Source organism: Neophocaena asiaeorientalis, unplaced genomic scaffold, assembly GCF_003031525.2.
Source record: "Neophocaena asiaeorientalis asiaeorientalis breed wild unplaced genomic scaffold, Neophocaena_asiaeorientalis_V1.1 scaffold264, whole genome shotgun sequence".
Classification (NCBI taxonomy): Eukaryota; Metazoa; Chordata; class Mammalia; order Artiodactyla; family Phocoenidae; genus Neophocaena; species Neophocaena asiaeorientalis.
Window position 1 is genome coordinate 7097780 of NW_020185332.1, and position 25643 is coordinate 7123422.

The window sequence follows — 25643 nt, forward strand, 5'->3', positions numbered from 1 at the left end:
AAAGGACAGATACCAAACTGTTAACATTAATTACCTCTAACAAGTAAAACAGAGCTAGGAGCTGGTGAGCCTCCATTCTTCTACTTCATGTATTTCATAGTATTTCTGACTGTTTATCACAAGCTTATACCATTTCTGTTCCTTCATAAGTACAAGGGCAGGGTAGGCAGGGGATGCAGGGAGGGACACGGGGTGTGATACCAAAGCCTCCCGTCAGGAAATATACACAGTGAAATCAACTGTGGTTTTCTTAGGTTAATAACAATGTATTCTCAAATGTTTCAGGAAAAAATTTCGTTTAAAAAGAATAATAGAGTAAGTTACTTGTAATAATGATAGAGTAAGTAAAATGCTAACACTTGGTAAATCTTGCAAGTTTTCTATAAGTTTAAAATTATTTCAAATATATATATATATATATAAGAAAAAAGGATAAGCAATATTACTCTCTCAGCTAGTAGTGAATCAAAGACATCATTCTTCTCTTTTCTAGAAACACACTCATAAAAGGCAGACTTGGGGCTCTAATATAGCTGCGTATGTGACTCAGGTGCTTTAGTTAAACAAGAATTTGCAATGAATCTGACCAGTTGTCCTGTTTCATCCTGAAGTTATATTATAGATGAACCAATAATGCACTCATTGCAAATTTTCCCTTTTCGGATCTTTGGGCAGCTGTTATCTCCCAGGTACAGTTCTTGGTTGTGGCCATCGGGTGGCAGAATGACTCTATCACTTGGCTATCTGATCAATGATGGCAGGGAGGTGGTCAGAAGTCCAGAACAGAGACCCGAAGGTCTAGCAACAGACATGATTTGGGCACCATGCTTAGGCAGATCTTCTCTTACAGCTTATGAGATGGTGGCGTATGGCATTGAAAAGGCAATGACACTTACATAATGCCTTACTTTATCTCTTCACCTCGGCATTTTATAATCTTGCAACCTTACATAGGTGAATACAGTACAATAAGACATTTTGAGAGAGAGACCACATTCACATAACATTCTTTATAGTAAATTGCTATAATTTTCTATTTTATTATTAATTATTGTTAATCTCTTACTTACTTTATAAATTAAACTTTACCATAGGGATGTACGTATAGGAAAAATCATAGTATATATAGGGTTCAGTGCTATCCTTGGTTTCAGGCATCCACTGGGAGTCTTGGAATGTATTCCCTTGGGACTACTGTATCATAATCTAAGCCTCCAACATGGGTGTTATCCATGGCCTAACAAAATATTGGCATTATCAAGAAGTTCCATGATATAGAAGCACATCTTACAACTATATCAACTTAAATTCCTAGGTGCCCGTCCCTGCATAACCACTGACAGAGTGCTTTGGGTTTTGGGGGTTTCTTTGTTTTGCTTTCTGCTAGTTATTAAATTGTAGTGAATGACATTCATAGGAAATATCTCTAGTTCCAGCTTGATCTTTCAATCAACAGATAAGAAAAAAGGATAAGCAATATTACTCTCTCAGCTAGTAGTGAATCAAAGACATCATTCTTCTCTTTTCTAGAAACACACTCATAAAAGGCAGACTTGGGGCTCTAATATAGCTGCGTATGTGACTCAGGTGCTTTAGTTAAACAAGAATTTGCAATGAATCTGACCAGTTGTCCTGTTTCATCCTGAAGTTATATTATAGATGAACCAATAATGCACTCATTGCAAATTTTCCCTTTTCGGATCTTTGGGCAGCTGTTATCTCCCAGGTACAGTTCTTGGTTGTGGCCATCGGGTGGCAGAATGACTCTATCACTTGGCTATCTGATCAATGATGGCAGGGAGGTGGTCAGAAGTCCAGAACAGAGACCCGAAGGTCTAGCAACAGACATGATTTGGGCACCATGCTTAGGCAGACCTTCTCTTACAGCTTATGAGATGGTGGCGTATGGCATTGAAAAGGCAATGACACTTACATAATGCCTTACTTTATCTCTTCACCTCGGCATTTTATAATCTTGCAACCTTACATAGGTGAATACAGTACAATAAGACATTTTGAGAGAGAGACCACATTCACATAACATTCTTTATAGTAAATTGCTATAATTTTCTATTTTATTATTAATTATTGTTAATCTCTTACTTACTTTATAAATTAAACTTTACCATAGGGATGTACGTATAGGAAAAATCATAGTATATATAGGGTTCAGTGCTATCCTTGGTTTCAGGCATCCACTGGGAGTCTTGGAATGTATTCCCTTGGGACTACTGTATCATAATCTAAGCCTCCAACATGGGTGTTATCCATGGCCTAACAAAATATTGGCATTATCAAGAAGTTCCATGATATAGAAGCACATCTTACAACTATATCAACTTAAATTCCTAGGTGCCCGTCCCTGCATAACCACTGACAGAGTGCTTTGGGTTTTGGGGGTTTCTTTGTTTTGCTTTCTGCTAGTTATTAAATTGTAGTGAATGACATTCATAGGAAATATCTCTAGTTCCAGCTTGATCTTTCAATCAACAGCAATAAAGCTAATGTAAATTGAAAAAAAAATGGCAATGACACTTAAAACATTAAGTTGCTCATCTTCCATATAATAATAATAATTATATATATAATTATTGTATGTATACATCATTAAGCCCTTAAGTGCTGGCAATAATTTAATTGAATCAGACTACATAGAAATTTACATCCCAGGACATTGTCAAAAACAGCAGAACATGACATATACACACTACTATATATAAAAGAGATAACCAACAAGGACCTACTATATAGCACAGGGAATTATACTGAATATTTTGTAATAACCTATAAGGAAAAAGAATCTGAAAAAGAATATATATATATATCTCTCACTGTACTGTACACCTAAAAGTAGCATGATACTGTAAATCAACTCTTTGTCAATTTTTAAAAAAAGAATTATATCGGGGATACACAGACCTACTAGAGAACTCCATTCTCTAGTAGGTCTGTGTCTTTATTCCCGTCTTCTCCCTAGGTTCTCTTCATAACCTTTTTTTTTTTCTTAGATTCCATATATATGTGTTAGCATACGGTATTTGTTTTTCTCTTTCTGACTTACTTCACTCTGTATGACAGACTCTAAGGTCCATCCACCTCACTACAAATAACTCAATTTCGTTTCTTTTTATGGCTGAGTAATATTCCATTGTATATATGTACCACATCTTCTTTATCCATTCATCTGTTGATGGACACTTAGGTTGCTTCCATGTCCTGGCTATTGTAAATAGAGCTGCAATGAACATTTTGGTACATGACTCTTTTTGAATTACAGTTTTCTCAGGGTATATGCCCAGTAGTGGAATTGCTGGGTCGTATGGTAGTTCTATTTGTAGTTTTTTAAGGAACCTCCATACAGTTCTCCATAGTGGCTGTATCAGTTTACATTCCCACCAACAGTGCAAGAGGGTTCCCTTTTCTCCACACCCTCTCCAGCATTTACTGTTTGTAGATTTTTCAAACATCCAGTTTTTAACAAAAGTTGTAAGACATACAAAGAAACAGGAAAATGTGAAATAAACATAGGGGAAAAAGCAGGCAAAAGAAACTGCCTGTGAGAGAGCACACAGGTCAAATTTAAAAGACAAAAACTTCAAGGCAGCCATTATAAATATAGATGATTAAAGAAATAAAGGAAATTTGCTTTAAAAAGTAAAGGAAGAGGGGCTTCCCTGGTGGCGCAGTGATTGAGAGTCCACCTGCCGATGCAGGGGACGTGGGTTCGTGCCCCGGGTCCGGGAAGATCCCACATGCCGCGGAGCGGCTGGGCCCGTGAGCCATGGCCACTGAGCCTGCGCCTCCGGAGTCTGTGCTCCGCGACGGGAAAGGCCACAGCAGTGAGAGGCCCGTATACCACACACACAAAAAAAAAAGTAAAGGAAGAGATACTGCCAATGTCTCATCAAGCAGAGAATACCAATAAAGAGACAGAATTTTTTTTTTAAAGAACCAAGCAGACCCAATCAAGAACATAAAAAGAAAACCCTTAGAATGGGGGAAATTTTTTTCAAATCAGCTATCTGACAAGAGAACTGTATCTAGACTATATAAAGAACTACTACAACTCAATAATTAAAAAAAAAAAAAAACCCTCAATTTGAGAAGGGGCAAAGGATCTGAATAAACAGTTCTCCAAAGAAAATATACAGATGACCAATAAGTACATTAAATGATGTTCACCACCTTTAGTTATTAGGGAAATGCAAATCAAAACCACAGTAAGATGCCACTTCACACTCACTAGCTTGGCTATAATCAAAAAGACATATAACACGTGTGGAAGAGGAGGTGTAGAAACCAGAGCCTCATACGCTGCTGCTGGCAACATAAAATGGTGCAGCCACTTTGGAAAACAGTCTGGCTGTTCTGTTCCTCAAAGGGTAAAATACAGAGTTACCATATTACTCAACAACTATACTCCTAGGTATACACATCCAAGAGAAATGAAAACATATGACCATACAAACTTGTACGTGAATGTTCAAAACAGCATTATTTATAATGGCCAAAAACCTTTAACTTGATGATATCCAATTTATCTATTTTTTTCTTTACACCGGGACTTGCTCACCCTGAGGGAACTTGCACACCTGCCTCAGTACACAGGTATTTCTCCTCTAAGGCTCTGACACCATCCAAACAGACCTCATAGAGGAAAGCGGATGAAGCCACTGAGTCTTGGACAAATGAAGATGATAAGCCAAAAAATGGACCAAATGTCTCGTTAGGAACAGGAAAGCTGAACTCTGAGCTCTGCGTTAGGGAGGGGTAGGAAACTCTCCGAGACAGTCCTGTTTAGGGTGTGTTCTGCTTAGTGGGGTAGCGATGTCTGTCACCTCCATAGATAATTTGCCTTTGCCCTTTCCAGCTGGATCTCCACGGAGGAATCAGGACCTGTTTCCTATCAATTACTTCACCAATGGATCCATGAACACTATAAGATAAAACCTGAAATAATGTTGCAGCCTAGTCATTAAGACTATCACTGTAAAAGTTCATAGCCTTTCAACACCATCATATAATTAATGCAAGAAAACCGAAACTTTGCCAAGGAATTTTTATTTCCCATGAGTTTGTTTCAACAAAGTCTCATTAGCGTTCCAGGAAAAAGATGAATATAGCCACAAAACAAAGCAAAAATATGTGGTGTTTCCAACACGTTTTGTTTTTAATTGTTTCGGAGTAAAAAGGCATTTGTTTACAGAGAAAGAACAAGCTGGGTAGAGAAGTTAGTAAGAAACTGCAGAAGAAAAATGTAAAATGCCTGAAAGTATTTCAAAATTTTGTAATTAGAACCAGTATTACGAGGATAATTTCACTGCAGCCGCTCCTGAGACAATAATAGGTCCCATTTGCTCTATATTCACTCCATCCCATGCACACACTAAGCCTCTTACATATATCGCCTCACCTAATCTTCATCTGCAACTCAAGTGACTACGAAAATTTCCCAAGTTCTCCTGAATTTCTTACTCTGCCTTGTAGCTCTGAAGCTCCTCAACTCCTCATAGTTCTGAGAGGTGTAACAGAGCTGGGGTTTCGTTTCAGCTGATCTCCACAGAAAAGATTCAAGTTTTCTCAGTCCAATTACAGTGATTTTTCCAAATCATTAATTCATCCAAACAAACATTTATTGAGTACCTACTGTTTTCCAGAGACTGTTCTATGCACTGAAGGTACAAAAATAAAAGATGCGGTACTCCACCCCAAGACAACAGAGAGAATCAATAGAACAGAGAGTGGGGTACCTGAGAAGACTTCCTGGAGGAGGCTGAATTTTCAAGGCTGACTAGAAGTTAGAAAAGAAAGGGAAAAGGCATGCTAGGTACAAGAACAGCATGTGCAAAGGCACAGATATAGGAGAGCATGGCCCATTCAGGGAACAGCAAGCAGTGGATTACTGCTGAAAGGTACAGTGCGAGGGTAGAGAGAGGTAAGGGGGTCAACGGGGTATCTCTCACCAAGGGCCATACTGAGACTGGAGTTCACCCAGCTGAGGACAGAAAATCACACAAGAGTAGAACCAGGAGCCCTCTGCTGTGAGACAGATGTTCATCCAGTGGACCCAAATACACAGGCCAAATATTCAGGGCTCTTCGTGTGTTGTCTGCACAAATACCCCCTAACATCCCAAAGAGGCCTTGGATCCTGTGGGTCCCCTTTTCCCCCTCCCACCCTTTGCAGGCCACTTTCATTCTCGCCTCAAGATGATTTGAATCCCGTATTATCTCCACAGCTCCTGTGTACACTCCTGCTTGACCCTTGACAGCAAGAGAGAGCAGAAGAGGCCTGCAAACGCTTTAGAGATTCTGCACCTCCAGCAAGCTCCCAGGTGACAGGGACGTTACTGGTCCATGGGGCACCCTTTCAGTACTGAGTGCCTAGAACAGCACTCTTCCTCCTACCTGAGGGGAAGGATCTCTTTTTCAAATGTACAATCTACCATGGACCAATACTTTCAGAAAATAAAATAAAAATGAATGACAAGAAAAGTGAAATTTTAAAAAGACACACAAACTATAAGTCCCAACTGTGTATTATTGGGCTCAGTAAACATAACATTAACCTAGCAAATTACTCAGGTCAACTGAGCCCTCCCCTCATCGACTCCTGCACACACAGCTCCAACTACAGAAGCACAAGAAATCAGGGCTGCTCAAAACAAGGTCTAACTGCCACTGCTACATTTTATGGGCAAAGGAGAGGATGTACTAGAAGAAGCAAAGGATTTGCTTTGGGGCTCCACGAATATATTCCCCACTAAAATGGAGTTGATGAAAACTCGCTCCTGATACATAGAGGTGCAAACATCTGACCACCTACCTGGCCACTCGTCCCCGGAGATCTCCCAGGCCGGAGAGTTGCCGCATCTCCAGAGTCTTTAAGGCAGAATTTGTTCCATAGCTAATGTTGTCCCGGGCGCGGATCTGCTCCTGGAGTACCTGAGCAACACACAAAAACACTAACGGAGTCATCCGGGAATTCACATGCTGCCACAGAAGCATTTTACGCTTTTGGTAAAAACAAGAATGTTCAACTCCTTTCAGAAGAGGCTCCTTTGTAATAGTCACCTGATATACATGGAGAACCAGGGGCTTAGAAGAGAGACCTCAGAGATGACACTTGGACCAAGGCCCTGCATTTACCAGTAAAAACACTGAGACTCAGATGTCAGGTGACTTGATGGAGGTCCCGCTGCAGGAAGAAGCAAAGCTGAGACTAGAAGCCTGGACTCGTGGAGCACAGTTCAGAGGTCTTACCCCGCGCCAGGGTGCTTTTTAATAGTCATTGTTTTAGGCGAACGATCCCTAAATCTGGGAAATAATAAATCAAGAAAAAGGCGGGGAAGAGGGCATCAGACAAAGAGGTCCAAATTCCAGTCCCTCCAGCTGTGTGATCCTGGGAAAGTGTCTCAAGTTTTCTGAGCTTCCTTCTCCTCATCTGTTGATAGTAATGGTGATTATACTCTTAAGGCCACTTTATGGGAACATTACATAAGATAATGCATACAAAGCACTTAGCACAATGCCTAGTACATGGTAAATACAGCAAATGCTAATGATTCTTTCTAGTACCTATTCGTAACAACATTTATACAGTACTGGAATGGTAGAATGTGTCTCAGAGAAAAGACATTAAATGAAAGCAGAACTACTGGAAGATGGTATGACCCAACACAAAAGCATGAACTTGTGGAGCATCCATCCTGGGAAATCTGCAAAGGAATGATGGAGATGAAGAGGGCATCTGTGGTATTTATTGAGCATGTCCTGGGAGGAGCCCAGGGCTGCGATCCACGCTGACATGCACAAATCCACACAGCGCCCTGTGAGGGAGGTACTCTCAGGAGACCTGTGCTATAGACCAGGAAGTGAGGCACCAACAACTGAACTGATAAACCCAACATCACCTGGGGAGCAAGTGGCTAGCTGGGACTGACCCAGGCAGCCTGGCTCGAGAATCCAAGCTCATAACCACGCTGCAATGGTGCCTGCCAAACCAGCAAAGAATCTGAGACAGAAGCACTAAGGACACACAGACAGATATGAAAACCCAAGTCCTAGGTTACAGGAGACCCCTCAAAAGCAAAAGTTCGCATCAGACGTTTCTTTGAACATTTCCTTATCCTTTTGCTCAGCGCCTCCTTTCCCCCTCCCTCCTCCTCTCCCTGTATTCTGTCCTCCACATTCCCGCCACCCCATTACCACACTCTCTCCTTCTTTTTTTTCTAAATAAATGTATTTAATTATTTATCTGGCCGCATTGGGTCTTCGTTGCTGCTCACAGGCTTTCTCTAGTTGCAGCGAGCAGGGGCTACTCTTCGTTGTAGTACGCTGGCCACTGTGTGGTTGCTTCTCACCAACAGTGTGGTGGCTTCTCTTGTTGTGGAGCACGGGCTCTAGGTGTGCGGGCTTCAGTAGTTGTGGCACACAGGCTCAGTAGTTGTGGTGCACAGGCTTAGTTACTCCACGGCATGTGGGATCTTCCCATACCAGGGCTTGAACCCATGTCCCCTGCACTGGCAGGTGGGTTTTTAACCACTGCGCCACCGGGGAAGTCTCTCCTTCTTTTCAAAGAGAAAGCTTTTGATTTCTCGTATGGTTTCCCTTTCAGCCATTTTTTTTTAAATTTCCGATTTGCCTGATGTCAACTTGAGTATCTATTCTCTTTTGCTTTCGTTTTGTTTTTTGTTGTTGTTATTTTAAAAGATGAGTACCAAGTTCCTTTACTTTAACTATTTCTTCCTTAATAATGAAGACATTTCCTCTTTTTTTTTTTTTTTTTTTTTTTGCGGTACGCGGGCCTCTCACTGTTGTGGCCTCTCCCGTTGCGGAGCACAGGCTCCGGACGCGCAGGCTCAGCGGCCATGGCTCACAGGCCCAGCCACTCGGCGGCATGTGAGATCTTCCCGGACCGGGGCACGAACCCGTGTCCCCTGCATCGGCAGGCGGACTCTCAACCACTGCGCCACCAGGGAAGCCCTGACATTTTCATTTTAGTACAGTATTTTCTGTGTCCACGGGTTGTGTGCGAAGTGTTTTCTTTTTTATTGTTTTAATTTCAGTTTTGAATTCCTCTTTGGTCTAAGGATATCTAGGTATCTAAAGATTACTTAGAATTGTATTTCTTCATTTTCAAGGAGATTTTTTTCTATCATTTTTACTATTTATTTCTAACTGTACTGGCTTATGATCAAAAATATGATCTGTAATATATTTAATTTTTTGAATGTATTGTGGTTTGCTTTGTGGCACATGACTGATTTTTCAAAAGTTTCATGAAAAAACTATTCAAGGAACAAAAGGTTCAATATTGCGTATTAGATTGAGTTTGCTGACTTATTTATTTATTTTTGTCTACTAGATCACTCCAACGATGAAGAGGTGTTATGAATTCTTACACTGTAAGATACTTTCATCAAGGTCTGCTTACATTTTTAATGCTGTTTACTTTACATATTTATCTGCCATTTTATTTGGACATACAGATTTATGATCAAAGTGGCCACAGCCATTATATAATAACTTTTTCATCTGATTTAGTGCTTGTAACATTCAGTTTCATCTTACCTACTATTAACATTGCTACTATACTTTATAAATAATAAAGCAAATATCTGCTTGGTCTAACTATACACCAGACACTGTGCTAAGTGCTATAGGTATGATAACTGGTTTAATTCTCACAAAACGCTATGAAGGAGAGATTATTATTATCCCCATTTCACAGGTGGTGAAATCTCTATGTGATCAAGTAACTTGCCCAAAGCCACAGGCAATGCCTGAGGGAGCTGGGATTTGCACCAGGAGCTTGGCTCCACCGACTGTGCTCTCAATCATGACATTATGCTACCTTATATTTTCATTCGTCCTTCCATCTCACTTTCTTTTTTTTAAATTTTACTGAAGTATTGTCGATTTACAATGTTGTGTTAATTTCTTCTGTGCAGCAAAGTGACTCAGCTATACATTATATATATCTATATATGTATCTACAGATATATATATATTCTTTATAGAGAGAAATATATATTCTTTTTCATATTCTTTCCCATTATGGTTTGTCACAGAATATTGAATATAGTTCCCTGTGCTACACAGTAGGACGCTGTTGTTACATCTCACTTTAGAGTTACAATTTACGGTGTTTTTGTTGTTGTTTCCCTTCTCCTTTTCCCTATTTTGACTGGTTTAATCAGGTTACCGTTCATTGCCTTTTCTCCCCTTGTTAACTGGGGAATGTTCTGGCCATTGCTAGTCCATGAATGGCTACCTTCCCTTTCCCAACATTTATAACCATGTACGCACCTACTCCAGGCTCTATCCCTGCACAGCACCCCTCTCCTCCACGCGAGACACTTATTTAGCACATTCACACCCACCCTCCTTCATCCTTCAACCCCAGATGATTTACGTGGAAGGATTTTTACTTTTCTCCCCATCTTGCTTTTCCCCACGCCAACTAGGCGTTGCTAAAATAACTCAATACTTCTAGTTGGGATACAATTAGAATTTTGCTTGTAGAAGAGCCCTTCTTTTTCAATTATCTTTTTCTTCTTCTTCTTTTTTTAGCACTCTGTTACCCAGTCCCAGGCATTTATCTATATCCATTTACATGAAATGACAGGTCTTTTTCTAAGGATCACCAATTACCTTTGTGCTTCTCCTTTTCATTTTCCCCTATCTTAGGGTCTCTGTGCATAGTCTCTGTGTGTTGGTTAGAGTCCTTCCTCTAGCATTTTCCTCAGACTAGGCACCTGGATGAAAGACTCTCTGGATACCTGCCATGTCTAATATCGTCCTCCCTCGCTCTGAAGGAAGGGTGATAAACTGAAAGGGTATGAAATTCTTGACCTAAAGGCCATCTCTCCCAGCGAACTTTGAAGCTGACAGGAAGTCTGATGCTTTTTCCTCTGAAAGCACCTTGGCTCCTTATGCCTAGATGCTTGTTTTCCATCTTTAGAGTTCAGGATTTTTATCAGAATGTACCTAATTGTGGATTTTTTAAAAAAAATTCGATTCTACCTAGAACTCATTGAACACTTCAAACTGTAGTCTCAGATTTATTTTCAACTTGGGTAAATTTTCTTCTTCTATGTAATTATTGGTTTTTCTTTTCCCTCTGTTTCTTTGTCTCCTTCTGGAATTCCTATTATTCACACGCTGGGTGTCCTGGATCTGTCCTCTAAGTCTTGTATCTTTTCCCCCATGGTTTCCGTCTCTTTGTATCTGGCACTGATGTTTCAGCACTTCTTCTACTTTGTCTTGTGGGTAACTAATTCAATTCATAAAAGTAACCATCCTTGCCTCTAGATCATCTACTGACTTTTAAAAATTTAAGTTCAAGGAAGAAATTTTACGTTGTACCTGGATCTCCTTAAGCACTCTGTCTAATTACTCAGTTGGAGCTATTGTAACAAAACACCACAGACTGAGTGACTCATAAACAAAAAACGTTTCTTTCTTGCAGTTCTGAAGGCTAGGAACTCTAAGATCCAGGTGCCAGCATGGTCGTGTCCTATGAGGGCTCTCTTCCTAGCTTGCAGACTGTTGCCTTCTCACCATGTCCTCACGTGCCAGAAAGAGGAAGCTCTGGTCTCTCTTTCTCTTCTTATAAGAGCACTAATCCCATCATAAGGGCCCACCCCCATGACCTCATCCTAAACCTAGTCACCACCCAAAGGCCCCACCGCTAAATACCATCACATTGGGGGTCAGAGCTTCAAACATGAATTTGGGGGAGGGGACACAAACATTCAGGCCATAACATACCCTAATTATTTTTCATGCAAGGGCCACCTGTTTCCTATTTCATTTGGGTCTGTTCTAAGGGCTATGCTTATTCTTCCTCCCTCTGGCTGCTGGGCCCACTTAAGTGTGATGTTTCTTTTTGTTCTCCACTCATTGGAGTGAGATTAAGTAGGTAGTCCTAGGTGTAATGGAAGGAGCTTATGAGCTGGAGGTGCAGCCGATGAGAGCACAGAGCCAGGGTCCAGGTGAGGTGCCGGGAGGAAGCATCTCTGTGTCCTTCTCTCTGCAGCCCTCCCAGCCTGGAGCCAACGGGGACACAGCCCATCTCTACAGCCCCTCCTCGCCTGCCTCCACCTCGTTAAGGACAGGAGACCAGCTCAGACACATGGTGAACAAGGCCAGTGAGACCGGCCTTCTCTCTCCTACTCCTAAACCATGGCGTCAAGGACCTGTCTCCCAGGCTCTCCCCAGCCAGGTCTCTGCTGGCTCCACCAGGCCTTCCTGCCTGCCCATCCCAGCTGTTCAGGAAGCTGGCACTGGAACTGGGAATAGGGAAGAAGGCACACTAAGCCACTACCTTCCTATCACCTCCTGCACCAATCTAGAGGTTTAAAGATACATTCACGTGTAGCTACTTGTTACCATTTCTAGAAGTTTGATGATTTCCGGTATACTGTCAATTTGCAGTCCAATTTGCAATTGAATGGGGAAGCCCTATTAGACGATAGATTTATGCTTGCATAAATCGTTTTTGTGCTCCCTTCTATCAACTATACTTTTAATTTTTATTTATTTATTTATCGGCCATGCTGTGCAGCATGCAGGACCTTAGTTCCCCAACCAGGGATCAAACCCGTGCCCCCTACAGTGGAAGCATGGAGTCTTAACCACTGGATGGCCAGGGAAGTTCCACTATCAACTATTTTTTAAGTATAACATATATGCAGAATAGTACACTTATATACAGTTTTTTAGGATTTTCAAACTTCCTTGTAAAAAGCAGAAATGAGGAATGTGAGGATTCTGTGTTTTCCTTACTGGAAACCTGGCTGGAGTCACCATTGACGGAGTGATACTGACAGTGACAGTAAAAAAATTTCACTGGAAGGAATTTGGAACTGCTAGACCTATCTGTTATTTGCTGTAGTTTCCAGCGTTTTCTGAATGAACCTGCTCAACAGAATAGAAGAATGCAAACCAGTTACAATCACCTGTGAGTGATAAAACGTTAGTCATTGGAACACACTCTTGCAAGAAAACTTGAGATCTGACTAATCTGGTTCTGACACTCCCACTGATGAGAAGGCAAAGGGGAGCTCTTTCTCTTTTAATAGGAAATAACGCTTATTTGTCAGTTAATAGAAAGTAATACTTATTTTTTTGTACATAATGCTTCAAATCTTTGTTTATAATAAGGCTCAAGACCATGGGTTCTCAACCACCTTTGGGGTGTGTAAGGATCCCCAAGTGGCTTGTTAAACACACAGGTTCCTGGGCCCTACTCCCAGGGAATCAAAGCGAGGGAATGGGCCCAGAAATGCAGATGGTCATGGTCCGCAGACCACTCCTGGAGAAACACTGCATTAGACACTGGAGAAATGACAAAGGCTCCAACCAATCATTTCATCTGAGTTGTTTCTCAGTCAAAAAAATCACTAAGCAAAGACCATGAAGAGCAATTCACCAAACAGGTGCTAAAAATAATTAAACAACACATTTTTTAAAAGGTTCAACCTTTCTGGGAATTCCCTGGTGGTTCAGTGGTTAAGACTTCGCCTTCTAATGCAGGGGTTGTGGGTTCGATCACCTGGTCAGGTTTGGCTAATATCCCACATGCCTCATGGCCAAAAAACCAAAACATAAAACAGAAGCAGTAGGACTTCCCTGGTGGCGCAGTGGTTAAGAACCCGCCCGCCAATGCAGGGGACACAGGTTCGAGCCCTGGCCCGGGAAGATCCCACATGCCGCAGAGCAACTAAGCCCGTGCGCCACAACTACTGAGCCTGCGCTCTAGAACCCTTGAGCCACAAGTATTGAAGCCCGTGTGCCTAGAGCCTGTGCTCCGCAACAAAAGAAGCCACCACAATGAGAAGCCTGTGTACTGCAACAAAGAGTAGCGCCGCTCACCGCAACTAGAGAAAGCCTGCACGCAGCAACAAAGACCCAGTGCAGACAAAAAAAAAAAAAAAAAGACATTAAAAACAGAAGCAATATTGTAACAAATTCAATAAAGACTTTAAAAATGGTCCACATCAGGGGCTTCCCTGGTGGCACAGTGGTTGAGAGTCCGCCTGCCGATGCAGGGGACACGGGCTCGTGCCCCAGTCTGGGAAGATCCCACATGCCGCGGAGCGGCTAGGCCTGTGAGCCATGGCCGCTAAGCCTGTGCGTCCGGAGCCTATGCTCCGCAACGGGAAAGGCCACAATAGTGAGAGGCCCGCGTACCCCAAAAAAAAAAAAAAAGGTCCACATCAAAAAATACATAAATTAAAAAAATAAAACGATAAGTGGAAAATAACCATTGAAAAAAGATAAAATTTTTAAAAAAGTTCAACCTTTCTTCAAGCAAAGAAACAGGAAATAAAAACCATACCATTATAATGCACCACTGTGCCGCAGATAAGGATAGTGGGGAAGGCTGTACCTTTGTGGGGACTGGGAGTATGTATATGGGAACCCTGCTCTTTCTGCTCAGTTTTGCTGTGAACCTAAAGAGGCTCTAAACAAATAAAGTCTATTATTAAAACTTTTAGTCCTTGCTGGCGGCGCAGTGGTTAAGAACCCGCCCGCCAACACAGGAGACACGGGTTCGAGCCCTGGTCCAGGAAGATCCCACATGCCACGGAGCAACTAAGCCCGTGCACAACTAATGAGCCTGCACTCTAGAGCCCGCAAGCCACAACTATTGAGCCCGTGTGCCACAACTACTGAAGCCCGCACGCCTAGAGCCTGTGCTCCGCGACGAGAAGCCACCGCAATGAGAAGCCTGCGCATCACAATGAAGAGTAGCCCCCGCTCGCCGCAACTAGAGAAAGCCTGCACGCAGTAATGAAGACCCAACACAGCCAAAAATAAATAAATAAAATTAATTAATTAAAAAAAAAATTTAGACAAAAAAACTTTAAAAATCATACCATTTCCATGTATTAAAGAAGGAAACACTTTAAATTTATAATATTAAAATGCATATCAAAAATTGAAAATGCACAGTTGGCCCTTCACAATACAACTTTTCCAGAGTATGATCCTTCAAAATATATTCATAATGTTTATAACCTTTGACCCTGTAACTCTAGTTCTTGAAATTAATCATAAAGCAAATAATAAGATGAATGACAAAAATGAATGCACAAAGATGCCTTCACAGTGTGATGCATATACCAAGTATTTTACAAGGTATCTGCATGGTACATTATTACGCACCAGTAAGAGGTTCATGGCGAGCTTTTATAAACAAGAGAAAATATGTACAATTTAATAGTAAGCAAAAAGAAAGGGTGCAAAATAAATACACAGTGTGATTCCAGCTCTGTATAAGGTACATAAAAAATCATACTAGAATATTAATGACTTGCTTATCTCTAGGGTTAGATTATGGTTGATTCCTCTTTTTTGTATTTTCCACAATGGGCTTACACTACTTTTAAAGCCAGAAAAAAAAGTATGCATATGTATGTGTGTTTTACTGCTTAGAAATAAGAAAAGCCCATTTATCTTTCAGAATTCTTATGGAGATGAATAAGATATTAAATTAGAAGTGCTTTCTTTGCGTAATACAGAAAAGAATTGTGTCTGAACTTAACACAATATTCACATTACTGAAAAGTTATGTGAAAAGAGAAGGCATTAGAGAGGTTACTATTTTTTTTTTAATCTGAAGGATGTCACTTTATTTTATTTACTTATTTTTTAACATCTTTATTGGAGTACAATTGCTTTACAATTGTGTGTTAATTTCTGCTTTATAACAAAGTGAATCAGCTATACATATACATATAGCACAGAGAGATCAGAGTGGTTACTATTTAAAGGAATTCTATGATGAAGCCTTAGAAATACAATCCCTCTGTAAAGCCAGAAACATTTCCTAATTTGTCATTTTGGGACGATTAATCATCATGATATGTTTACTTTAAAAAGGTTACAACCCAAAGTATATCATCAACTCTCCATTATTGCCAATTCAATTCAAGAAACTCTTTTCTGTAGGCCTACTATGTGCTGTGCACCAGGCCTGCCTTCAGGAAGCTCAGCTGCAGCAGTTGAGACTACAGGGTGGAAAGTGCGTGGCCTAAACCCACATGAGCAGAGAGAAGAGGCCGGCCCCCTTGAAAAAGTGATGTCCTGGGTCTTCATTTATTTTTTCTAATATAGGGCCTATCTTTAAGGAAGATTCCTTCCCAGAGGCAGTAGGAAATGGCACCACTGTGTGAGCCTCATAGCATTCTATCATGCCATTTACGCAAAGGTGATGAGGACCCACACCCAGGGACCTCACCACCCAGACAGGCTAGGGGTTCCTAGGGATGACCAAGAAGAAACAGCCCTCCATGCTTCTCCTTCTTCAACTCTTCCTGGATTTGTGAGGATTTGAAAATGAAAGTGTGACTCCAATATCACATGGAGAAGGGCCCAATTACAGTAGGACAGGGGGCCTTATAAGACAGCATCTTCTTACATAGATTTTTAGTCTTCACACTAGCACTTCAAACGCCCCAGAGTTCCAGCCTCATATATCAACTGCCTTCTTGGCATTTCCACCTGGATATTCAAGGGGTCCCTAACACTTGCCAAGTCCTAAACAGAAGTCTCTCTAACGCCAACATGCAGGAAGTCCTATCAGCTTGACCTCCAAGACAGATCCTGAATCCATCCACCTCTCCCCATCTCCACCCTGACTCCCTAATCCAAGCCGTTCTGGACACCCCCAGCCTGTCTCCCTGCCTCTGTTCTTGCTTCCCTACATTCCCTTCTCCAGGCAGCAGCCAGAGTGATCTTTCTGAAACACAAATCAGTCCATAAGCAACACGAGGGCAAGGGTTTTTAATCTGTTTTATTCACTAGTGTATCCGCAGCACCAAGCATATGAATGAATTCTCTAAATTCTTTTGCTTAAAATTAAATAATGGCTTCCCATCACCCCACCACCACCACCAATGACACTACAGTTCCATTGGTCCTCTTTCTGCTCCTCCAACATGCCAAGCTTCTTCCGCCTTATGGCCTTGGAAGCTGCCGAGCCTTTTCTCTGGTATGTTCTCTTCTCTGTGTGTCTCCTGCCCCAACACCACCACCTCGGCTTGGCTGGTCCTTCTGTCACCCCAGTCTCAGTTCACATGTCACCTTAGACCCCCATCACCCTTCCTAAAATAGCCCCACAATCACTCTCCATCATACTATCTCATCAGAGCCCTGGACTTAGGGTGAAATTACCTCGGCTACTTAGGGTTTACTCCTATAAGCCCCACAGAATGTACAGCAGGCCTGAAAGAGGGGCCTTGCATGCCTGGGTCGCTACTTTAGCCCCAGTGCCTCTAAATAAGGCCTGGCTCCCAGCAGGCAGCTGAGTAATTTGTCAATTATTTTAGCTCCATGTTCCAGGATTTGATCATCTACACTGAAGGCTCAGAGACTCTTATCTAGCTGGTGGCTGGAGCTGCTCAGGCCCTCAAAGATGGAGTCAGAGAAGCTGAAATGTATTAGAGACAGGGCAGACACTTAAACACCAACTTGTTAATTTACTTTGGAAAAACTTCTATCAAATATTCAGAACTCAACAAATATTCAAACTCCATTCACTACCTTCTCCCCCTAGAGTCAAGCCACATGACAAGCCAAGTCTAGCAGGTAGAGTTAAAAGAAAAAAAAAAAAAAATTGGATCATTATCCATAGTTAATGATATGTCAGCTTAACTGGGCCATGGGATCCCCAGACAGCTGGATAAACATTATTCCTGGGTGTGTCTGTGAGGGTGTTTCCAGAAGAGATTAGCATTTGAATCGGTGAACTTAGTAAAAGCAGAAGGCCCTCCCCAATGTGAGGAGGCATCATCCAATACACTGAGTATCATAATAGAAAAAGAAAAAGGGGGAAGGAAGGTGGAATTCGCTTTCTGCCTGACTAAGCTGGGACACTGATGTTCTCCAGCCCTCAGCGCTCCTGGGTCTCGGGTCTTCAGACCTGGAGTGGAATCTACACTATTGGTTCTCTGGCTCTCAGGCCTTGGAATTACACCACCGGCTTTCCTGTTCTCCAGATGGCAGATGGCAGATGGTGGAACTCCTCAGTCTCCATAATCATGTGAGCCAATACCTTATAGTAAATATATCCTATTTATTGGTTCTATTTCTTTGGCGGTCTCGGACTAATACACACGATAATTATCAAAGTCCATCTGCTAATATACTTGTTCCAATGGGACAAGATCATGCAGCTGCAGGCTGAAATTCCTTTTTTAGGTAACTATATGAGGTCCAATAGCTAAGATTCTCTCCTCGTTGACAGTGCTAGATTCACACTGAACCAAGTTCCCGTCTGTCCGTCCAACTATACGTTAACATTATGGTCCACACCTCTGCTGTGACTTGCCAATAAGGCCCGACTCTGCACATATCACTTGAGTTCAGCAAACTCTTCAACAGCCCATTTGCAAATTATTAAGCTAGAAAATTATGTGTAATCTAGTCAATTAGATGAGGGTTTGATACATTTTTCCCATTTCCCACCTAAGACAAAGCCAACACCCCAAGCCAGCTGGACATCATGAAGCCTGAGCACATGGAAACCAAGAGTAGGTCTGCAGATTCTAATCAGCTGGGTAGCAGACCCTGGCCAAAGACAGGCTGAAAGCCCCAAGGGGACATGTGGGTCCCAACCACTTCCCTAAGCCATCAAACTGGCATGAAAGGGAAAGCTTACCCCACAAAAGAGCCATGGACTGCTTACCAGGATTCGGCTCCCAGGGGCTGATATGAGCTTAAATCAAAGGCAGTATGGATAATCCAGACGTGTATAATTCATAGTTGACTACATTACCTCTTTTGAATTTATAATGATAATGATAATTTGTGGAAAGTTTCTGAGGAATAAATAATTGATAACATACTCCACATAGCAAGGCAAACTGCCAATGGAGACAATGAGTCGGGATGTATTAAAACAATAGATTCTTTCATTCAACATTTATCAAGCACCTACTAGACACTAGCCCACAGAGTCATCTGTTTTGACACTGGAATCTGCTGACAGAATACGGGCAATAACTACAGGATTCTCGAAGAACCAAGGACCCCAGAGCCTTTGATTATGAAAGACTTCTTGAGCTCCTACAATGTGCTAGACACTGTACTGTGTAGGTGCTAAAAATGGAAAAATTAAGACTCAGCTCTAGTTCTTGAGGATCACATAGGCTAGTGGTTTGACAATGTATTTTACTTGTCTTCCTGTATATAACCGTGTACAGAGCCACGTGATAACCATAAAGACTTACTGAGGCAAATTTACCAAGATATAGTATTAACGTATCTCAATTCGACTAGCTCTATCAGGAGCCTCGACTGAGCTGTACATGTCAAGAATGGTCTCAGCTTTAGTTTTATAATACAAAATCACCTGCAGGGACAGATTTTTACAAAACAAACACCCAGTAAAATTTTACTGAGTGAACTGAAAAACCAGTGTAAACCAGTCATGAAAATAACCTAAAAACCAGGCAATTTACAGAAGAAATTCATTAAGAATCTATAGACAAAAAATACACCTTTCATATCATTTAAATACAATTTGAGTATCTTCACATCTCTTTGCTTTAAATATGCATATTGCCTTTGCATAACATCCACCCTCCTAATTTTATATTGCTTATATATAAAGACTTCCTTTTAGTACTTTTAATCTACACCATGATTTCATTTTAACAGTTTGGCTACAATGTGACAATTCTGATGTCTCATTAAGCATCCTAATTTTGGTTATGTTTGGGTAAACATGCTTAGGCTCACAATACATATAAAACTATGTAATTAGTGTTTCATAAAAAAGTCTATTAAATTTCCAAACTTTCTTCTGTTACTTTATAATGATATATAATTATTACCAGTTACAAAAAAGTAAATGCTCATATATGCAAAGTAAATTTTTTTCCAGAATTAGATTTTACTCAGACTTCTCTCTCTACAACGGAAATCATCTATTCATTTGCAAACTGCACACTCCAAAAATATATGTAAATGCAAGAGTGCTGTCTGGTTAAGGGAAGAATAATCATGACATAAAATGTGTTTCAGATGGAAAAACTCACTGCATTTTAAATTATTTAAAAATCGTCTTAAATACACATTACAGAAAAATCGTGTTAAAAACACATCTTAAAGAAAAATAATTAGCAAAAGCCTAAATGACTAATGACTTTGGATTCCTAGGTATGTTTGCTATTAACTGTAATTATCTAAGCAGTTCAATGAACTCACACCAAAGGAATGAGGGGGCAGGGGAGAACTCAGTGAGAACTAAAGCTTTAATTACCTAGTTTCATGAAGAAATTCTTCCTGAGGGAGTAGAAATACTCAGAAAGCAAAGAATGACTGAATAGCACTGCCTGTCACATTTGAGAGTTGGTTACCTAAGATCGGGGTTCTAGAGGAGCTTCCAAGAGGCAAAGTAGAAAAGTGAAAGGAGCTTATCTTTGGAGTTTAACAGTCTGGGTTTCGTCTCAGCACTGCCACTTACTGGCCTTGAGATCTCAGAGAAGTCTCTTCACTTCCCTGGGCCTAGGATACCTCATCTGAAAAGGATGCAGTTTGCACAAATGACCTCAGAGTCTCTTCTAGTTCTTTTTGCTACCATAAGATCTGCAATGGGCTTCAGTCTGAAATAGGCATTTATTCACTTAACAAGCATTCATGGCATTTTGCTCTAAACATTGTGCTGGACAATGTGAAGATGAGTAAGACAAAGCTCCTTTCTTTTTTTTTAAACATCTTTATTAGAGTATAATTGCTTTACAATGTTGTGTTAGTTTCTGCTGTATAACAAAGTGTATCAGCTTATACATATACCTATATCCCCATATCCCCTCCCTCTTGCGTCTCCCTCCCACCCTCCCTATCCCACCCTTTTCTTTTTTGAAGGGCTCCCATTCTATCAGGGGATACAGACTTGCAAAGAAACAATGTCAGTCCTATTCAGTAAATACTACGGTAACAGCATCAAGTGCTGGGTGCCCAGGATACATTAAGGGAAAAAGAACTGGGGCCAGGGAGGGAACTGGTAGCGAGGGCTTCCTAGAATGAAGGAACTTTTCAACAGCTCTGAGGGCTCAGCTGAGGTTGTAAATTATATATTTTAAATGGTTCTGATGATTGGATTAGTACAAAGGGAAAGTTATTCCCCAGATCCCACAGCTGCAGCTAAAGCACTATCCCGTCTTACGGGGACAGAAAAAATTCAGTCCAGAGCTTTCTAAGGGTAGAGTTACACGCTCTGCTTTGACCTGAGGACAGCAATGTGGAATAGACTGTCTCCAGTCTCTGGTCTGTCCACCACCCACATAAACAAAGAGAACCCAGCAGAGTACCCATAAAGAAATGGGGAGGTCACACTACCTTCTAACATGAAACATAGGGGTGTTTGCATTTTTTTGTGACACATTTCTTGCCACTGGTGGAGGGAACAGGAATCTGAGAATCATTATTTATCCCCAATCACTTTGATTTTATCTATCACCCTCTCTAGATTTGAGTGCAGCAGGGCTATCAGCCCCCTAATATATCTCTCTTTTCAAAACTGAAATGTTTAAGTTGGGGTTTTTTAATTTTGTGAAGGTGTCAACTTGGGGTTGCCAAGTTATTCAGCCTCTGGGATAAAATTGCTTTAGCACTCAAATATAAAACTGGAAAGATCATTCCAAATATAGACACCACCTTCCAAAAACAAGTAAATTATCTACAGCAATCTCTTAAGCGTTCTATGCCCCCTGGATACCATTAGAGTTCTTTGGCTGCTGGCAATTGAACCTGACTCCGGCTAACTTAATGGGAAAATCTGGAATTTACTGGAAGGATATAGGGGAGAAGTTCACACAATCAACAGGGTAGCTGGGGATCCAGACTGAGAAAAAGACACGAAAGGTAGTTCTGGGACTTCCCTGGCGGTCCAGTAGTTAAGACTTTGCCTTCCAATGCAGCGGGTATGGGTTTGATCCCTGGTTGGGGAGCTAAGATCCCACATGCCTCATGGCCAAAAAAAACCAAAACATAAAATATTGTAACAAATTCAATAAAGACTTTGAAATTGGTCCACATCAAAAAAAAAAAAAAAAAAAAAAAAAAAGAGAGAAAAGAAATTTCCTAGAGTCCAGGCAGCAGGAACCACTGCCCAGCATCCTACAGGTACAGCTGCAGGGATGGCACTCCTCTCATTGGAACACTCTTCACAGATTTCAAGCTCCAAAGGGAAATAAAATTGCTATGACCCAAAGAAATTGGAATAGATGCCATCAGTCACCAAAGCAACAAAGATCCATGACATCCCCTTATAACAAACATATGGTCCTTTTCTTTAAACATCAAAAGAAGGATAGACCAGAAATTTTAGAACCCTGAAGACAAATGTACTTCAATTAGAGTACAAATCTGAGTAAATCTCTGTCCTTAGTAAAGTGTATGCGGTAATCTGAAAGGACAGTGAAAATTGTTAATCATGTGGTACACTAGGACCTCACTTAGGTATAAGCTGAGTGAGAATCATCAAAAAAGGAAATCAACTATGCAAACAGCAGCCACAAAAGAGCCAGAATAGCTATATTATTATCAGACAAAATAGACTTTAAGACAAGAAATATTACTAGAGATAAAGAGACACATCTTATAATGACAGAAGAATCACTACCTCAGGAAAATATACACATTATAAATGTATACACACGTAACAACAAAGCCCCAAAATACATGAAGTGAAACTGACAGAACTGAAAGGAGCAATAGACAATTCAACAATAAAAACTGGATATTTCAATCACTGAAGAAGAGTCTCGATAAATTTAAAGAGATTAAAAATATACAAAGTATGTTCTCTGCCCATGTGAAATTAAATTAGAGATTCACAACAGAAATAAGTTTGGGGAAACCCCAACATCTGGAAATTAAATAACACACTTCTAAGTAACACATGCACCAAAAAAAGAAACCACAAGGGAAACTTTAATATTTTGAACTGAATGAAAACAAAAACACAACATACCAAAACTCATGGAAGCAGCCAAAGCAGTGCTTAGAGGACACATTATGGCTTTAAACACCACTATCAGAAAAGAAGAAAGATCTCAAACCAATTCCCTAACTTTCCACGTTAAGAAACCAGAAAAAGAAAAACAAACTAAAGCAAGCAGAGAAAAAGGAAACAATATAGAATTGAAAGCAATGAAATATAAAACAAAAAAGCAAATAGGAAAAGATAATAAAACCAAGAATTGATTCTTTGAAACAATCAAAGACTCAATATTAAGATAGAAATTCTCCCCAAATTGATCTCATTCAAAGCAGTCTCTGTCAAAATCTCAGCAGGCTTTTTATAGAAACTGATGAGCTAATCCTAAAATCTATATGAAAATGCAAAGGACCTAGGAGAGCTGAAACAATGTTGAAAAAAAGAGCAAAGTTGGAGGACTTGCACTACATGATTTCAAAATGATATGAAATCATGATTTCTCTAAAGCTAGAAATTAAGGCAATGTGGTATTACCATAGGAAAGCCATAAAGATCAAAGGAATTTAGAAATTAACCCTTAAATTTTATGATCCATTCTTTTTTAACAAAGGGACAAATGGGAAAATGATAAATGTTTTTCATATGATATTCAAGGAAAATCTAACTTAGATCTTTAATCTCACTTCATACATGAAAAATAACTCAAAATGGATCATAAACCTAAAGGCAAAAACTAAAATTAACTTTTTAAGTAAACAGAGCAGAAAAGCCTTGTGACCTTGGGTTAAGCAAACAGTTCTTAAGACATAACACCAAAAATAGAAACCATAAAAGAACCTGATAAGCTGGACTTCATTAAAATTTGTGCTTCAAAAGACACCATTGGAAGAATGAAAAGACAAGCCAAAGAATGGGAGAAAATATTTTGCAAATCACATATCTGATAAGGGACCTGTATTTAGACTATATAAAGAAAATTTACAACTCAATAACAAGACAAATAACCTAATATAAAAATGGACTCTGGGACTCCCCTGGTGGCACAGTGGTTAAGAATCCACCTGCTAATGCAGGGAACACGGGTTCGAGCCCTGGTCCGGGAAGATTCCACGTGCCGCAGAGCAACTAAGCTCGTGCGCCACAACTACTGAGCCTGCGCTGTAGAGCCCATGAACCACAACTACTGAGCCCATGTGCCACAACTACTGAAGCCCGTGCACCTAGAGCCCGTGCTCCGCAACAAGAGAAGCCACCGCAATGAGAAGCCCGCGCACCGCAACGAAGAGTAGCCCCCGCTCGCCGCAACTAGAGAAAACCCGCGTGCAGCAATGAAGACCCAACGCAGCCAAAACTAAATAAATAAATTTATAAAAAATAAATAAATTACTAAATTAAAGAAAAATGGATTCTGACACATGCTACAACATGGATAAATCTTGAAAACATTACGCTAAGTGAAATGACCCAGACACAAAAGGGCAAATATTGTGTGATTGCACTTATGTGATAAACCTAGAATAGGGAAATTCATAGAGACAGGAAGCAGAACAGAGGTCACCTGGGGCTTGAGGTGAGAGTGGAATGGAGAATTACTGTTTAGTGGGAACAGAGTTTCTGTTTGGGACAATCGAAAAGTTTTGAAAACCGATAGTGGTGCTGGTTGCATACAACACTGTGAATGTCATTAATGTCAATGAACTGCACACTTTAAAATGGTTAAAGTGATAAATATCTTACACACAATAAAAAAATAATTTTTAAAAATGGGCAGAAGACTCGAGTAGACACTTTACCAAAGAAGACACACAAAGGACTGATAAGGACATGAAAAAGTGCTCAACATCATTAGTCATTAGGGAAATGCAAATTAATAGTGCAACGAAATACCACTACACATCCACTATAATGACTATAATCAAAAAGACATAATAGCAAGTGTTGGTGAGGATGTGGAGAAACTGGAACCCTCACACATTGCTGGTAGGATTGTAAAATGGTACGGCCACTTTGGAAAATTGTTTGGCTATGTTTTAAAAAGTTAAACACAAGCTTACTGCAAGACTCAGCAAGTCCACGCCTAGCAATTTACCCAAGAGAAATGAAAATACATCTCCACACAAAGACGTGTACACATGTTCACAGCAGCTTTATTCACAATAGCTAAAAACTGGAAACAACCCAAATGTCCATCAACTAATGAGTGGATAAAAGGAATGCTGCATCTCCATACAATAGGATACTACTGGGACATAAATATAAATGAAATATTGATACATGCCAGAACATGGCTGAACCTCAAAAAGATTATGCTAAGTGCAAGAAGCCGGATGCAAAAGACTTCAGATTGTAAGATTCCATTTATACAAAATGTTCAGAAAAGACAAATTACTTACAGAGACAGAAAGCAGATTAGTGGTTGCCTGGGTCTGGGGTGGAAGGAGGGATTATCGGCAAACAGGCTTATATAAATTTGCAGAGTGATTGAAAGGTTTTACAACTGAACTGTGTTGATGGTTGCACAAATTGTACGCTTACAATGGGTGGATTTTTGTGGCTTTTAAGTTATACCTCAATAAAGCTATTAACATAAATAAACACAAATCTGACATTGGAAATAAATGAGTCTTGATTTCAGGAAGCATAACTAAAATACAATATCCAGGGAATTCCCTGGTGGTCCACTG

The 25643-nt window shown here is 40.5% G+C and overlaps 1 protein-coding gene across 3 annotated transcripts in view; it reads right to left on the reverse strand.

Moving 5' to 3' along the window:
* Positions 1 to 25643, reverse strand: part of FAM81A (family with sequence similarity 81 member A) — a 56570-nt gene that overhangs the window by 24796 nt on the left and 6131 nt on the right. For all 3 annotated transcript variants that reach the window (XM_024735117.1, XM_024735115.1, XM_024735116.1), the window contains exon 3: positions 6826 to 6944. In XM_024735117.1, the coding sequence (XP_024590885.1) occupies positions 6826 to 6944 (119 nt within the window). The remainder of the gene's footprint in view (positions 1 to 6825; positions 6945 to 25643) is intronic.